This window comes from Sinohyriopsis cumingii, chromosome 13 (genome assembly GCF_028554795.1).
Source record: "Sinohyriopsis cumingii isolate HCF-2022 chromosome 13, ASM2855479v2, whole genome shotgun sequence".
Lineage (NCBI taxonomy): Eukaryota > Metazoa > Mollusca > Bivalvia > Unionida > Unionidae > Sinohyriopsis > Sinohyriopsis cumingii.
In genome coordinates, this window is record NC_142973.1 from 29,183,394 (window position 1) to 29,201,317 (window position 17,924).

The 17,924-nt window shown below is 36.9% G+C and overlaps 1 protein-coding gene across 1 annotated transcript in view; it reads right to left on the reverse strand.

Moving 5' to 3' along the window:
- The window catches only part of LOC149785118 (uncharacterized), a 205,924-nt gene that overhangs the window by 72,620 nt on the left and 115,380 nt on the right, over window positions 1-17,924 (reverse strand). The window contains exons 40-43 of the mRNA XM_089978885.1: window positions 13,573-13,742; window positions 9,761-9,923; window positions 8,158-8,465; window positions 1,008-1,265 (exon numbers count right to left, since the gene is read on the reverse strand). Coding sequence (XP_089835011.1) covers window positions 1,008-1,265; window positions 8,158-8,465; window positions 9,761-9,923; window positions 13,573-13,742 — 899 coding nt within the window. The remainder of the gene's footprint in view (window positions 1-1,007; window positions 1,266-8,157; window positions 8,466-9,760; window positions 9,924-13,572; window positions 13,743-17,924) is intronic.

Here is a 17,924-nt window from a genome sequence, read left to right on the forward strand (position 1 = left end):
AATCAGATGCACGACCACCTCATTAATATGTATGAATCTTGTTCATCTAGTAACTGAACTTATCTGAGATCCTGACACTTTAAAACCTATATTCCAAGTTTGATCAGAGTGGCAACAAGCTATTCTTGACAGATGCACAATAAGTGATGCATGACAAATGTGCAGGGCCTTTGGCCTTACAGTCAGCTGCAAAGTTTAACATTGAGTTTAATCTAGGGTTTGGACATTCACGCAGATGTCAAAAAGACTGCCATATTGAGATTCCAACAAGGCCAGCTTAAAAATTCCATGCTATATATAGTGATCAAATATAGTAAAGTTGTTAAGCTGAAAACAAAGTTTAAAATGACAGGCAATAATTATAATTCCCAAATTGCTGATGCAGAATACTTATAATTAACTCAACTTTTGCTACATCAATGTCAAAAAGTTGCAAACAAAATCTGAATGAAATCCAATGATCATGGATATCAAAGTGTGTGTGTGTGTGTGTGTCTGTGTGTGTGTGTTATCAAGCAGAAACCAAAATTAAGAAAGATAAAAAAATCAGTGTCCATAACACACAATGATGACACAGAATGCTGAAAATCAAAAGAAAATCAATAGAATCTTGACAATCAAACCAAAGTGAGATCTTTTAATCATAAAGCTGCATTAAAGACATGATTAAATCTAATCATCCCTTGTAAAGTTGCAGAAATTAAAGTTTAGAAGGGATGTACCTAAACTCCAAAAACATATTCACAGTAATATCTATAACTTAAAATCTTCTAAGACCTCAAAAGTTATATGGAATTTGGTTGAAATCCTATCATCCATTGTAAAGGCTGTGGAAATCAAAGTTTACAAAGACAGGTGATAATGGGCAATAAATCTGATACATGTAGGCAAAGGACACTGACAATGAAACTCACATGAAGTCATGAAAATACAAGCTGTATATTAAATTAAGTTTATGTTTCATTGTTCTATAGCTTATTTTTTTGCCATAAACATGTTATACTTACAATAGTGTTGACACAGTTCATGTTCATGTTACATCCTCCGTTGTTTGTGGCACATTCGTCAATATCGTTACACACCTGTACCTGGATGGGGGCAAGTACATCATTGCCGAGGAGAAACACACGTCGTGTGACATTTTGAGCAAGGGCATCCTCATATGTCCCAGTGTACCCCTCAGGACATGCTAGACACTGGTACCCTGGGACAGTGTTTATACAGGCAGACCTATTCCAGCATGGAAAAAACCCAGCCAGGTTGCACTAAAAAAAAATGAACATGAATTTCTTTTGTATCCTGTTTATGAACTCAGCATTATGGTCAAGCTATCAAAAGATGGCTGTTTTCACATCATCATATGACTATATAAATATAGACCTGGGTTTTTCCAATATAACCTGGTAAAACAAGAGGCCCAAACAAGCTTAAGACTACTGTCTTGTTTACACAGTAGGGTCAAACAGGCTTAAGATGACTCATTAGCTTATATTGTAGGATCAAACAAGCTTAAGACTACTCACTGGCTTAAACAGGCTCAAAAACGCTTAAGAATACTAAGAATACTCACTGGCTTACACAGTTGGGCCAAACAGGCTTAAAACTACTCACTGGCTTTATAGTAGGGTCAAATGGGCTTAAGTCTACTTACTGACTTACTTGGTAGGGTCAAACAGGCATAAGACTACTCACTGGCTTAAATAGGGTCAAATAGGTCAAAAGACTACTCACTGGCTTATACAGTAGGGCCAAACATGCTTAAGACTACTCACTGGATTACATAGGGTCAAACAGGCATAAGACTATTCACTGGATTAGATAGGGTCAAATAGGCTTAAGACTACTTACTGGCTTACACAGTAGGGCCAAACAGGCTTAAGAGTACTCACTGGATTACATAGGGTCAAACAGGCATAAGACTACTCACTGGCTTATATAGGGTCAAACAGGCTTAAGATTGCTCACTGGCTTATATAGGGTCAAACAGGCATAAGACTACTCACTGGCTTATATAGTGTCAAACAGGCTTAAGACTGCTCACTGACTTATATAGGGTCAAACAAACAGGCATAAGACTACTCACTGGCTTATATAGGGTCAAACAGGCAAAAAACTACTCACTGGATTACATAGGGTCAAACATGCATAAGACTGCTCACTGGGTTATATAGGGTCAAACAGGCTTAAGACTGCTCACTGGCTTATATAGGGTCAAACAGGCATAAGACTGCTCACTGGCTTATATAGGGTCAAACAGGCTTAAGACTGCTCACTGGCTTATATAGGGTCAAACAGGTTTAAGACTGCTCACTGGCTTATATAGGGTCAAACAGGCTTAAGAATGCTCACTGGCTTATATAGGGTCAAACAAGCTTAAGGCTACTCACTTACTTACAGCAGAACTTTCATCTCTTTCTTCTCTGAGTGGTAAGAACAAGCAAACTCTACCTCTTTAAAATGGCTCACTCTAGAGCTCTGATGTGGTTCTGTAGATGCCATTGAGATAAAGGATCTGAAGAAAACAACACTTTCAAGATGAAGGGCTGAGCCTGATCTTGCAAATGAAAGTAGGGACCATCATGACTGAACCACAGATAGTTCAGGACAGATGACAAGAAAGCAGGCTATGTATGAGAGGTGAGTCATAGAGGCTTTAGATATTGGTTTGAAGGGTGTACTACTTTACCAGGTAAAAACACATGGAAGATTTCATTTCAGACAAAGGGCATATGCCTTTGATCAAGACAAGTCAAAGTTCATGAAAAGGTCAGAGAGGTTCTTGTTCCAGCCTATATTTTCCCTTACATAATATTGGAATGTATCTAAATAGTAGAATTATAGCCCTTGCTTGTGATGGGAGAAAATTTTGTCTACTTCAAGAGCCACAGGAGAATGCATTGCTATATCTGGTAATGTGGCTTTAAAAGAGAGAGGTTTCTGCTTGCACCACTGGAGAAAACTCTACATTCCCCTCATATACTTCAAAGTAACAGAGATGCTACCAGGAATTTTCTTAAGAGGTGGAGGTCCCCACATGGGGGGGGGATCAGGGGGAACAATGCACAATGGGAGCTGACGAGTCACAACATTATCAGAAGGTATATGCATACCTAATTTAAGACAACCATTTAATGACTTTATATCACTTCTTTGACAAAATATATATAAAGTATCTGCATATCCAATTTAGTTTGCTGAGCTGGTAAATATTCTTTTTTGTTTCTTATCACTTTGCTTCTTCAAGGCCTCTAAAAACGGGAAATGTGACAACCCGACCCCCCATATCTGAATACTCATTAGTTTATTCACTCTTTCTGATGTAAAGAGCAGCGTGAATTGTGTTTTGTGAACTAAATCCCCTCTCAAAATCTGTTGTTTGTAATGGAAGAACCACTGCAGTTTTGGCCAATTTAAACAAATTAGGGAATTGGTCTTCATGACATTCAAACATATTTTTCCAGAACTTGATGATGTTGTATCTAGGATATTTCCATTGTAGAATCACATTTGCTGCAAGGCTGTATTCAGCCAAGGCTGGCAGCCTTTGAAAAACATAGGTTAACCTGTGCAACAATTTTCATTAGTGAATGGATTATCTATCTTATACTCTCATCAAAAAACAAGTAACATCCATCCTTTTTGTTCTTTCCTCAACTACTTGTAGTTTACCATTGGTCTTGGAATTTTGGATCCTTTTCTTTTCATTTTCTCTGCCTCCAGTTCCATGTGATATGCATGAAGTACTAACCATTTCTGTGTCATTGGTTTGTGCCATATCTTCAGTTCACATTGGAACATGAGCTTTCCTCTTGTTCGATAGCATCAACCATAACATGATTTTACCATAAATAAATCAGTTACCTTCTGTTTCAACATTCATAATACTTGCTGTTTCTTCAACTCTATACAATTCTGTTAAGACTGATTAATGGATCAGTTTGTTATCACCGGCTCTAGGAGAAAATTTAATCAGAATCCTTGGATAGTTTCTGCAAAATCTGAAGAAGATCTCAATCATACAGATGCTTGTATTCAAGCATTAAATCTAGCTTAGTATAGCTTCACTGAGACAATGGCAAAATGGATGACCAAGACTGAATCTGACAAACCATTATTTTTAATATGTATCTTTAACAAAAATTTAAAAAAAAAATACAGCACACATTGGGTACAACAAATTGTGGGAACCACAAATAATTTGTGGAGTTTGGATGAAAAACTTGCTTTCACAGTTGTTTGAGCAGAAGGGACAAAGGCTGGGTTTTCCAGGGAATCTCCACAACTCAGTTCAATATTGGTCAATCAGCCTTGATTTCTCCCAGCTGAGGGGATCAGCAATTAGGATTAGAAAGTTCATACATTTTCTTGCCTTTTCCAACATTTTGAGGCCCAGAATAGTTGGGAGGAATATGTGTGCATCAAGAATGTTCCAATTAATGGATGTAACATCAGTTGCCCAGGCTTATGGTGCTGGTGTGACAATGGTCAGAGTATTTCCACCTCATCTGAATAAGTCTGTGTGAGGTCAACACCAATGGGCATAGATTTGACTGAAGAATGGCTCACCAATAGACCATACAGAATGAATTGTCTTTTTCTGTTTCCATCTGATTCTATCAGGACAGGGAGTCTGCTAGGATATGGAGCCTGCCTGGGATATGGCAGACTTGCATGTGTATTTGTTGATGATGACATTACCTGAACCCACCAAAAAATCCTGCCATCTCACAGGACGTGAATAACCTTGAAATGTCATTGAACCTGTCCATAACCAACTGGTCTGACATTTCATCATACAAGATGGGTAAAATGAAGTCAATGACTCAATGGTAAATGCAGGTAGACATGAGTATTATCTTTTAGTAAGGTTATTTATGTAATGAAACATGGAAAATAAAGAGAAAAAAAACAAAAAGATTTAAATCACATAGTCAAATTTATTAACATTAATGAATTCTGCTTAACATGGCCACTGTTTACTAAGCATATCACTGATGCTTACTGCTGATCCAGATCCATACACAACTCATCTAGATGCTGGGCATCAGAATCTGTTGTTGCCATTGGTGAACCAAAGGTCAGGATCTTCATCCACTGACTTGTCATTAATGACAGGATCAGAACTCAACCCAGCCTCCAAAGATGAAGCTCTGTTATTCAAAGTGTAGATGCAAATGAAATAAGGTCTGCAGAAAGATGAGTTCCAGCAGTGGATTACCAGAACTGGATCAAATGCATCCATATCAGCAGAATGCAACTGAACAGTTAACAGCATTGTCATGACCTTGACATTAGCATCCTGTTTCTATATTCCACTCAAATTCTGTAACTCAGCTATTTTTGAAACATTGCTTTCAACTGATAGCATCTTATATCTTTTGCATAGTTCCTTTTTCTGTAGATGTGTTTGGTTTTTAGCCTTTGATGTCTTCTATCCATCCAAATACCTCCTCAAGCTGCCTTGGAGAATCAGAGTACCACGTGTCATCAGATATCACACAGACTCTAAAGAGTTTTTAACCGAGTTACCAGTGTTTATTGAGCACAGACTTAATTATTTATCACTGCATCCTAATCAGATTTGTAAGCAGTCATCAGAAACAATTCCTGTTATTTATTTGTCACTTGGTTTATATTATTTCTTTAGATATTATAAAATATATAATTTGTACACACAATTTAGTCAATATACATAAATATCCAACTGGTCAAACATTTTTCCCAAGTCCACTGGAACATCAGCTGGCACTGAACTGATGGTTTGGCAGCAATTTTGCCTTCTGAAACAGAGGCAGAGGTCTGGAGACTTGGTTCCCCCTTGTAACTGAGGACAGTCAAGTTGTCAAATAGAATGCAAATCCCATTACCAGACTGTTTTCATTATGGCCTTCATCACCAGGAGGCTGAAGTGTAATGAGCGCTCCTGAATGGGTCAAAATCTGCTCATTTGAAAGAAGGGCTGGAGGTGGATGCCACATTTAGCTACTGCTGGCGTTTGTGCAGGCCGTGAAATCTGGTAGCTGATCCTCCAGTAAAAAAGAATGCTGTAAATCACAATAGGGCTTCCCATTTGCTGACTGATTCTCTAGTAAAATAAACTGTTGTAAATTACAAAAGGTCTTCATATTGGCTGATATGGTACATCTTTTAATCCAAAACTTTCATCATTGGGACTAATAGGTCAAGTTTCAGTTGTGGGGATCTCATGAAACAGTGGTACAAGTTGGGAAATGAGGGGTGGGGTGGTGGTGTCATAGCTGCATTGAGACAACTCATGAGGCAAAGATACTCAAAGCTAAGCTATGTCTTCAGTGCAATAAAATGTTAATTATATCCAAGTCAAAACAGAACAAGTACTTAAAAGATAGTATACGTATATATACAAATTGATTTAATGGAGTCCGTGACTTTCATATTTATGATAGAAAATTACTAGGTTTTTATATTTTATGTTTGTATGACTATAATGAAACAATATGACTAGTTGACCAATGGCCTGTGGTCTTCACTTTAGCGTGTACTGAGATATAATTAAAATGCACGTGGTGCTTTGTTACAGTGACAGACTTAATAAGGAGAAGTAATTAACGATAATATTTTAAAGGTATGGTCTGTGAAGTCCTTTGTCCATTTGTTAATAAACACTAGTAGATATTGCAATGACAGTAAGAGAGCTTCTGTGCATCGGTGCCCTCATGAATTGGGGGGGTCAGTCAGTCACAGTCAGGAGAGTTAGTCTAGTTAGCAGTCTGAAACTAAAGCTAATATTTACTAAGCATTTTGAACAGAATCTTGTGACATATTTTCAGCTTCATTTGCATGATTAAACGTGTCGGGGGGTCATGTGACCCCCTTGACTTATGCTGCGGGCACCCATGCTTAGGTTCAGTACACACTATACAAGGAATGATCACCATAGCCTATACCAGAATCATACAAAGGTTTATCCAGGAATGGTTTACGTAGGCTTCCAAACCATGTCTATCCTGACTTTGTGCTGGGTGATATATGTCTTGAAGTGGAACTGAACATACCAGGAAATAGAGCACTGTACCAAGACCTGCAAGTTGAAGGCATAGGTCAAGGCTTTCCCAGAGCTTGTGTGGTCTGCAGCCAGTTGGTATCTGCTTTTGAAGATCAGTACTGGCTGTCATGGAAGGACCACAGTATCCAGCACCAAGGTTTGTCTATGTTAATAGTATGTCTACCACTGGTCTAGATGGGCCTCCATACCATGTTCTTACTGGTCCAGTAGTTAGTGCAAAGAAAATCTAGTGTCTGTAATGATGAGGTTGATGGCAGGGTAGGCATTGTTTGAAAAGCATGTAATGACCTGGATTGCTGAAATTCTTCTAAATGGGTGAGTTTTCCACTTTCAAAAATCTGGACAAAACATGTCAGTAGAAAAGGCATCTGAATCTTTGACAGTGCATTTCTTAGCTTACTCACTTGCACAAGTTAGATGTTTTGCAGTGACAGCATACAGCCTCATGCAAGTGTTAGAACATGTGTGGTTTAAATTGTATTCCATGTTATTTATATAGGATGGATGATTCATATTCAGCCATCTAAAACTGTTTGCATCCATAAACTTAATTGTGCCCATTGTATTGACATCAGCAAGCAAAGGCAGCATAAGAATGGCATACACAGGTGAAACCAATCAAGCATCATGATAAACTTACTGTGAAGGGGATGGTAAATAAGGAAAATGATCAGAAAAATGATATCCTTCACATTACTACATGCTAACAGAATTCATAAATAAGACTGAATACTGAATTGAACTGAGAGTACAATACAGAGCAGGCAATTAAGAAGGTGCTGACAAGTTAATATCATATGATGAGGTTAGACAAATGAATTGCAAAATATTTTTTGTCTTCAATTAAAATAATGTCAGCTCTGCCATGTTTCAGACCTTAGTTTGAGCCCTGCACTCTGATTTAAAATCTTATCAATTAACTTTAAAAATCCCACTTTAACTATATATAGTATCAGTTTCATCAAATTCTGCATAATCAATATCCACACAGCTTATGTCATCTTCCAAACATAGCAGCTATCATGTCTGCATCATTCTACTCTGTGTTATGTAACAAAATGTCCCATCAATTGTGTCTAACTCTACTGCATAATACGGCAACAAAATCTTACCTCATTTATATCCACACAATTAACACCATTTCCTATGTATCCACTGGGACAGCCACCACATCCATGTCCACCATTTCCTGTGTTATAACAAACTGTACCATTAAAACACTTGTTCCCAGCCATGCATGGACAGTCTGATACACTGACACAGTCGATACAAGCTGTCCCACCAATGGAATAAGTATCATCTGCGCAGGGTTCACAACGATCTTTCTTCCCAGAGGAATAATATCCAGTGGAACAATTTTTACAACTGCTCTGCCCTATCTCATTCTGGTAGGTGCCAGGTGGACAGGTTGTGCAAAATTCTGGAAGAAATAAAACTTGATATAAAATTATAGACATGTAGTCACAAGATAGTTGCCTTGAAGGCCAGTAGTGTTATCAGCTGAGTGAGATGTTATAACACACAACAACATACTTTGAATGTGATTCTAATATAAATTTTAGGAATGATTCTCCATTACATTTATGGTAAAAATGAAAACAAAATATTTAACTTTTACATTACAATATGCATTTTGTCAACTAGAGACTTGGGATATAAAGTTCAAACATCACTCAAATCTTTATAAACACTGACCCTAGAGGGTTATTTTAAGTAAATAAATAAATGTGGCAATAATTAAAGCAACATATTTCATTCATAAGACAGTGTATCTTCAAATTACAAAATTTTAATAAAATGGATGGCAAAAACATGAATATAGATAATCTGTATACATGTGTATACTGAAATGTTTTAATTCACATATGTATTGCATCTGTAGGTACAGAAGTATCAAATAAAGAATTCTTATTTTCTTTAAACAACTGTTATCTTTAAAACCTTTTAGGCATGCAATGTCTAGTAAACAGACTTGGCAAGACAATTTTTCACAGTTAGTAATGGTACCTGCAATTTTTTTTTTTAATTTCCTTTTGACAGGCAATTTTAAGCATGTTTTAAAATGTATGTATTAATTAGTGATTTGTCCTGGAGTGAAACCGTTCATTAATTTTTTTAATTTTTGCAGAAAATAATCTGTCTACTAGATTTCCCAGCCATGAATTCAGCTATCATCAATTTCATCAATCTTTCCTGACATTTAAGGATTTCTCAAAATTCTTTTCTAGGCCTTGAAAAGCTGAAAGTTTAAGATTTTCCAGGATTTTCATAACTGTGCAAAGTAAAAATCAACCATAATTAAAACACACATTCAAATGGTTGATAGACATCAATCAATCAATCCATCAATCAATAAATGGAAAAATTAGTTATGAAATCAGCAAATCAACTGATCAAATAAATGAATAAACAAATTAACAGACGACTGAATTAGTACTGTTTTCTTCATAATGTACCAAGTTTACAATGATTTCTTCCAAGGGCAGGCTAAAAGATAAATCAGTGACCAGAAATACACTGATACTAATAATATTCTACCATAATGTATAATGGGCTGAAGGTTTTGGCCATGACCTAGAAAATCTGTCCAAGTCTGCTGCATGAATGGCCTGTTTTCAACTAACAAGCAGTCTGATAGAAATAAGGTGCAATATTTGATTTTTAAAAACAATTACTGATGTATGGTGAGTGTATACAAACACTGCTCCTAAATACCTTCATTCCCAGTAGAGTATGTTCCAATACCACACATGTACCTTTTCCCATCTCTACAGGCAAACCCCGACTCACAAGGGAGGCAACTGCCAGGGCAGTGGGTGTCATTACATGTTATGTAGTGGTTATCTTCACATATGCTAGCATTGCCATTCTTACATCGCTGAAAAACAATGCAAATCACCATATTTATATCAATCCAGGCAACATATACCATATTTATCCAATGATAAACCCTTGGTTGATGATAACCTAACACCACACACCAAATGTTGGCAAATATTTACTAAAGCTGTCAATTTCTGATAAAAAGCACACCTTTACTCTTTTAAAAATTCATTAGGTTGCCCTTCTGTATTTATCATGGGAGAAATACTGTACAACTTTTCTTGGTTTAATAGAGTCCCATTGGTAACGCTACAGGCTGAATCACAAATAAAAAGTTTTTTGATTTAGGTCTCAAGCTGGCCACTGCTGTTGAACCCTTATGTAAGGCAACTCTAAATAGGAACCAGCACCTTGTAAGTTGTTAACCTGCAATGGATAACATCCAACCCTAATGGAGCTACATAGACACATGTTGTTTCATGCTATGAGAAACCAGGAATAATTTTTTGCTTGATGATTTGAAAAAAACTGGGGAAGATTTGACCTTTATACAGTAAACGTTAATCACTGAATCTATCAGGATACATCAATAATTTCTTGACAAATGGCTCTCCAAATAACTGATAAGGTTATACACAGTGATGGATTGGGTGACAATTAATTGGTCCAAATGGCTGAAGTCTAGAGGAATGGCATCCATATACACCTTCCCTTGATAATTTGTGCACAACAAGATCCAAATGCATAGACTGCACTATAACTAAGGATGTATTACAGACAGGTCTCTGAAAAATGAAGAAGAAGGTACCATCATGGCTAAATGTTAAGAAGACCATGGAAGGGGTGGCAGGTAGCAGTGCTGTTTAAAGGCTTAATACTTGTTTTACAATCACGTTGGAAATAGTTGTCATTATATGCCTTTTTAATAAAACTGTCTGCTTTCTGGGAAAAATGACTTTTATTTTCCAGAATGAAAAGTTGTGAAAAAAAACTCCAAGAGGTTTAAGCACATTAAGAACTTGTGTGCCCCATTTTGTACCTGCAAAACATTATTATTAGATCACTGCTTTTTGCACAACCAAACAAGATTCCTTTAGTTCAAAAAGTAGAGACATTTGTTTTGTGCAGAAACCATCAACAATGCAACTGTGTGTGATCTGAAGTAATTCCTAAGGATTAAATAGATCAACTGACCATGGTTTGATTGCTAAAGAGCTAAATCAGCATAAAACAGGGCTAGTTTGGTTTGAGGTGTGTGTGTGTGCTCTCTCCCAATGCTAAAATGCCAAAAATTTCAGCAACTATAGTCTGATAATACAAACCCATTTGTTTGTATCCCCCTACTGATTTAAATAACGGAAACCTTTAATGTGATAAAAAGTGAAAGGAACTTAGTCAATTCATTCATTGATTTATACTTTCTAACCTGACTCTGGGTAGAGTGGCCCTAACACCGTCATCTTATGCACGTTTCATGCTTAACGGAAGTTTTCAGTGCAATAGATGGACATGCTTGGATCCATTTCCAGTTTCTGGACAAGTCCATTTTCAGCAAAGGGGTGTATCACAACTACAGATGTACATACAAAAGTCGTCTGCTTCCGATATTTACAATGTCGAATCAAGCAAAGGAAAATGACAACTATGCTTTTCATGTGGATTTAACAAGCGGTTTAATTTCTATGTTCATGTATGCAGAGGGATATAATTCCAAACTCTCAACTTTATGTAATATATGCAATTATTCAGCATTTGCCGAACAGGATGAACTACGTCATTATGTTGTCTGATGGAAATAAACTAGCCTGTAGTGTACGCAATATGGTGCCATGTTAGTATGGAAAGTTCGTTAAGCATGAAATGGTGCAGGGGATGCAAGCATTAATGCCATTCTGGTCAGAGTCAGGTTAGAAATTATAAATCAGTGATTCAGTTGACTTAGTTTTGTGCACTTTTTATCACATTAAAACGTTCTCATTTTTGAAATCAGTAGGGGGGTACAAACAAACGGGAATGTAGAGTCAGACTATAGAATATCACACACAATTTGGTGATGGATGGAAATGGGGATTTGTGTGGTTGGAATCAAGTTTAAAGGACATAATATGCATTGAACTCTTTCCATAATGTTGAGTGTAATATCTGCTATTATGGCAGGAATGACAGTATGCAACATGCAGCATATTAAATCATAATAAAGGAACAAAAAATATAAAAAAGGAACAACAAATATGCCATCACTGAATTCCTTGTTAGTGGAATCTGCTTCAGATGTGTATAAAGATGTATGTACTGAGACTCTGTTTGCCAACCTTATAACATAATCTCCATTTAAAGCAGCAGATTATTTGTCAGATGTAGTCAAAATAATGTTTCCTGACTGGCACAAAATGTTCTCATACAAACGAAAATGGACAAAAACTATTTGCATAGTGACTAAAGCTATGTGTCCTCATTTGAATGAGAAAATCAAAGACATGTGCCACAATGAAAATTTCATCATTCTCCATGAAAATCTTCCCTCTCTTGAAGTCAAAATTCCCAATCAAATTTTGCATATGTTCTGTCACATGTATGAAAATGAGTGTTCTGTTACTGAAAACTGGTAAATTATTGCAAGCATTGTATTCACCCAAAAGGCAAACATGGTCAAAAATGTCAAAATGGTCTTCTTTATGTAGCAGTCTCCTTGTCTCAATGATCATCTTAATTTCCTATATAAATGTCATGTATATTATGGTCACCTGCTTTTGGCAGTCAGTGACCCAGTGTTTCCTTACCAAATATTGGTTTCTCACTACTTTATCAACAGTGACCAGTCTGTGTATTCATTATTCATGAGGAAGACATTGTTTAGGTAACTGAATATCAAACAGGTAATTTCTGTTCATCAGAGGACTCTCACATCAACTGCCTTTACATCTCTGTGAGTTGAGCCAATGGTTAATCCAGATATTGTTTGAAGTGTGAACAACTGTTTCAAAGCATAATTATACAAGCTGGCCAAACAAAGAGTTAGTCATCAGTTCCACAATCATATGTAAGCTGTCAATTTAGAGTGAAATTAAGTGTTTTGTCTACATGCACACAAAACAAAGATCAGTGATAGCTCTTGTTTCAAGTGAATGGTGATGTTTTTAGGATGGATTAAAAGAACAAGGATACAATAATAATGTGGGGAACATTAAGCTGGGGAAAAAACAACATATACAAGTAGTTTGTGATTTTGCTCAATGAAATGTGCACATAATAAAAGTTTCTGATGATAATAATAATAATAATAATAATAATAATAATAAAATGGTATTCATTGCATTGCATAATATTTTTTCAAAAACCAAGTCTGAAAAGAAAACCTGTATACAGAGGTCACCAATGTACAAACACAAGTTTGGCCTTTTACCATGGGTGACCACTATTTATAAGTTTAACTGTCAATGAGACTGCTCCAAAATGTGTGTTCTGTGTGACAGCATCAACATGTGCTGCTGTCATAGGGATTTAAACACTTTGTATGATTTGTTAAATAGATCACCCTTTTCCAACAAGGGAAATATACACTGAACCAATACTATTCCAGGTACTACACTCAACCCAGTAAATTGCTCACTGGAACATAGGGAGGTTATTCAAAGCAATGATCTAGTCACCAGCCTGCATGAAAAGAAAGAGCACTTGGATGTTTTACTGAGCAATGTACTTACCCATCCCTCTGGACATGGTGAACACTTGGAGGCTGCACCAAATGAGTGTTCTGTGGGACTGTGTCCACAGGTACTGTTCTCCTGGGGAGGGTCACATCGGCCACAGGGTTTCATTGACCCATCCCCCTCACAGTAATATGTTGTGTAACATCTCACACAGCTAGTGTCATCTGTGAAGAGCCGGTCAATATTTGCATTTAACTAGATTTGAAAAGTGATCCACCAAATTTACCATGATTATACTGATTGTCCCAACTGAAAGGATCTCATTTGGAACTTATTAATTTTCTTTAAATTAGCACCCCTGTTGATTTTAAAACTTTAGGAAGAGAGAAGAATCTGTCTTGAAAGACCATCCCTTCCACCCTAAAATTATGATCTCTCAAGACAATTCATAACACTATATAATCAAATAACGATTTGCATCTCAAATCTCGTCTCAAAAGAAAGGTAGTTTCTCAGATGTTTTCAGGACAGTGTAATGTCTCTAAAATGGACACCACAAGGATCATATATATATATATATATATATATATATATATATATATATATATATATATATATATATATATATATATATATATATACATACACACACACACACACACACACACACACACACTAAGTCAAACCTGTTCTAATGGTCAACTGTGCTCAGCAGTCACCTGGTCAAAATGGCCATTCTAATTTCTCATTAGCAAATTTCCTCTTTAAATGCCCTGTATTTACTGGTCACCTGCCTTCTACAGAGAGAAGCCAAGTTTTTCCTAACTAAACAATGGTTTCACCCTGCTTTAAGTTGTCACTGGTGTGTATCAGTAGTGACAACTCCAATTATGCAAATTAAATACTTTTTCTGATTGATGAGCATGGCATTGTTTAGACAAAGGCATATCGTTTGGATAAATGTTTAAGCATTTCATGTTCCAATTGTACTTACCATACTCTAGTCACACTGTCTAACTCAAAGGTGTCAACATGTTTGCTTCAAAAGCAAGTTATTTTTTAATGTTACAGGAGAGGATCAAAACAATTAATTTGCTGGATGACGGAAAAAGTAGTTGTGTAACCTTTTGTGGTAGTGTGACTGGCATAGTTAGATATCTTCATCCATTTGAATTAAAATGTTTGGCTTTGAGAAAAGATATTACCTATAGCCATATACGACTTCTTTTAATTTTATTCATTTTGTTCATTACAGGTTTCTCACATAAGCCAGCTGTCTGTGCTCATTACAAGTTTCTCACATAAGCCAGCTGTCTTTGTTCATTACAAGTTTCTCATATAAGCCAGCTGTCTCTGTTCATTAAAAGTTTCTCATATAAGCCAGCTGTCTTTGTTCATTACAGGTTTCTCACATAAGCCAGCTGTCTTTGTTCATTACAGGTTTCTCACATAAGCCAACTGTCTTTGTTCATTACAAGTTTCTCACATAAGCCAACTGTCTTTGTTCATTACAGGTTTCTCACATAAACCAACTGCCTTTGTTCATTACAGGTTTCTCACATAAGCCAGCTGTCTTTGTTCATTACAGGTTTCTCACATAAGCCAGCTTCTTTGTTCATTACAGGTTTCTCACATAAGCCAGCTGCCTTTGTTCATTACAGGTTTCTCACATAAGCCAACTGTCTTTGTTCATTACAAGTTTCTCACATAAGCCAACTGTCTTTGTTCATTACAGGTTTCTCACATAAACCAACTGCCTTTGTTCATTACAGGTTTCTCACATAAGCCAGCTGTCTTTGTTCATTACAGGTTTCTCACATAAGCCAGCTGTCTTTGTTCATTACAAGTTTCTCACATAAGCCAACTGTCTTTGTTCATTACAGGTTTCTCACATAAACCAACTGCCTTTGTTCATTACAGGTTCCTCACATAAGCCAGCTGTCTTTGTTCATTACAGGTTTCTCACATAAGCCAGCTTCTTTGTTCATTACAGGTTTCTCACATAAGCCAGCTGCCTTTGTTCATTACAGGTTTCTCACATAAACCAACTGTCTTTGTTCATTACAAGTTTCTCACATAAGCCAACTGTCTTTGTTCATTACAGGTTTCTCACATAAACCAACTGCCTTTGTTCATTACAGGTTTCTCACATAAGCCAGCTGTCTTTGTTCATTACAGGTTTCTCACATAAGCCAGCTGTCTTTGTTCATTACAAGTTTCTCACATAAGCCAACTGTCTTTGTTCATTACAGGTTTCTCACATAAGCCAACTGTCTTTGTTCATTACAGGTTTCTCACATAAACCAACTGTCTTTTTCATTACAGGTTTCTCACATAAGCCAGCCGTCTCTGTTCATTACAAGTTTCTCACATAAGCCAGCTGTCTTTGTTCATTACAGGTTTCTCACATAAACCAACTGTCTTTGTTCATTACAGGTTTTTCACATAAACCAACTGTCTTTTTTCATTACAGGTTACTCACATAAGCCAGCTGTCTCTGTTCATTACAAGTTTCTCACATAATCCAGCTGTCTTTGTTCATTACATGTTTCTCACATAAGCCAGCTGTCTTTGTTCATTACAGGTTTCTCACATAAGCCAGCTGTCTTTGTTCATTACAGGTTTCTCACATAAGCCAGCTGTCTTTGTTCATTACAGGTTTCTCACATAAGCCAACTGACTTTTGACCTTGGCAAGTTGAGCATATGATTAATCTAGATACTGTTTTTATAGCCTGAACAACCCAAGATCAGTGTAAAGTTTTAAGTCTCTCAAGATTTCCTTTCAATGATGTATTATAGTACAATAATCTTGTGTGGAACATAAACTTATGAGAGACCAACATATACCCTTAGTTATGATTTTGTTGTATGGTGCATGTAAATCAATCTTGATAACACTGGTCAACAGTGAAATCATTACTGACTTGAAAAGGCCCTAATCTGTAGTATTTTGGTGTGCCGAACACGAATATAACCGTGAAAAATTTGTATTGGCTCTCGTTTTGAAGATATTCATATACCTCATTTTCTATGTTTCACTGTGTAAATTTCTCCAGTAGGACTGCAGCAACATCCGGAATAATGATGTAACATTGCATAATACCATCATGCTCACATCATCCACAGTTGATTGCATCATTTTCTGATGCAATGCAATACTAATGCCATGCGGCTGCTGAAGTAAGTTGACGTCAGCAGTGTACTATACATGTGTAGGCCTATTATACTAATGCCAGGCGGCTGCTGAAGCTGACGTAAGCAGTGTACTATATAAAGCCCAATCAGATAGGTTCAGCATTTAAAATATTTTAGACGTTGTGCGAGACAGTTCAAGCTACTGTTACATAAAACTTATTATTTTATCCATTTACGTACAATAAAGAACAGTAATGCCTCGAAAGTGTGTTAATACCGCGGACAATTTTTGCTATATTTGTGGGGAAGTGACATTTGCCAACCAGAAGAAAAGTATCAATTCTCAAGTGAAGAAGGCATATCATCTTTACTTCGGATGCAAGGTTGGTGACCAAGACAAGCCTTGGGCTCCGCATATATGCTGTGCTACATGTACAACACAGCTTTCACAGTGGTTGAATTGAAAAAGGTCATCAATGCCGTTTGCAGTCTCAATGGTGTGGAGAGAGCCAAGCAACCACCTAAATGACTGTTACTTCTGCTTGGTTCCTCCTCTTTCCGGCGGAATAACGAAGCGAAAGAAGTCGAGAATAGTCTACCCAAACATTCCGTCTGCATTGAGACCAGTTCCACATGGTGAGGGACTTCCTATTCCAGAACCTCCAGCAGAATATTCTCTTGATTCATCTGACGAAGACAAAGGTGAGTCGACCTGTTCTTCTCCTGGTCCATCAGCATGCAGTGATCCAGATTTTCACTGTGGTGCATCATCAACCCCACACAGAATAACACAGGAAGAACTAAATGACCTGATTCGTGATTTGGACTTATCAAAGAACAAGGCAGAATTGCTAGGATCAAGACTCCAACAATGGAATCTTCTAGAAGAAGATGTCACAATTACTGCATATCGAAAGCGCCACCAGCAATTGGAGCCTTTTTTCAGAAAGGAAAGTAATCTGATATTCTGTTCCGATATTGAGGGCCTCATGAATGCTTTAAAAATCACTCATGACCCACAAGAATGGAGACTATTTGTGGACTCTTCGAAACTGAGTCTCAAGGCTGTGCTTTTGCACAATGGAAACATTCTTCCATCTATTCCAGTAGCGTATGCTGTCCACATGAAAGAGACATACGATAACTTAAGGCAGCTACTGAATTCCATTGAGTATAACAAGTACAGCTGGCACCTCTGTGGTGATTTGAAGGTAGTTGCCCTTTTAATGGGACTGCAGCAAGGATATACAAAATACATGTGTTTCTTAT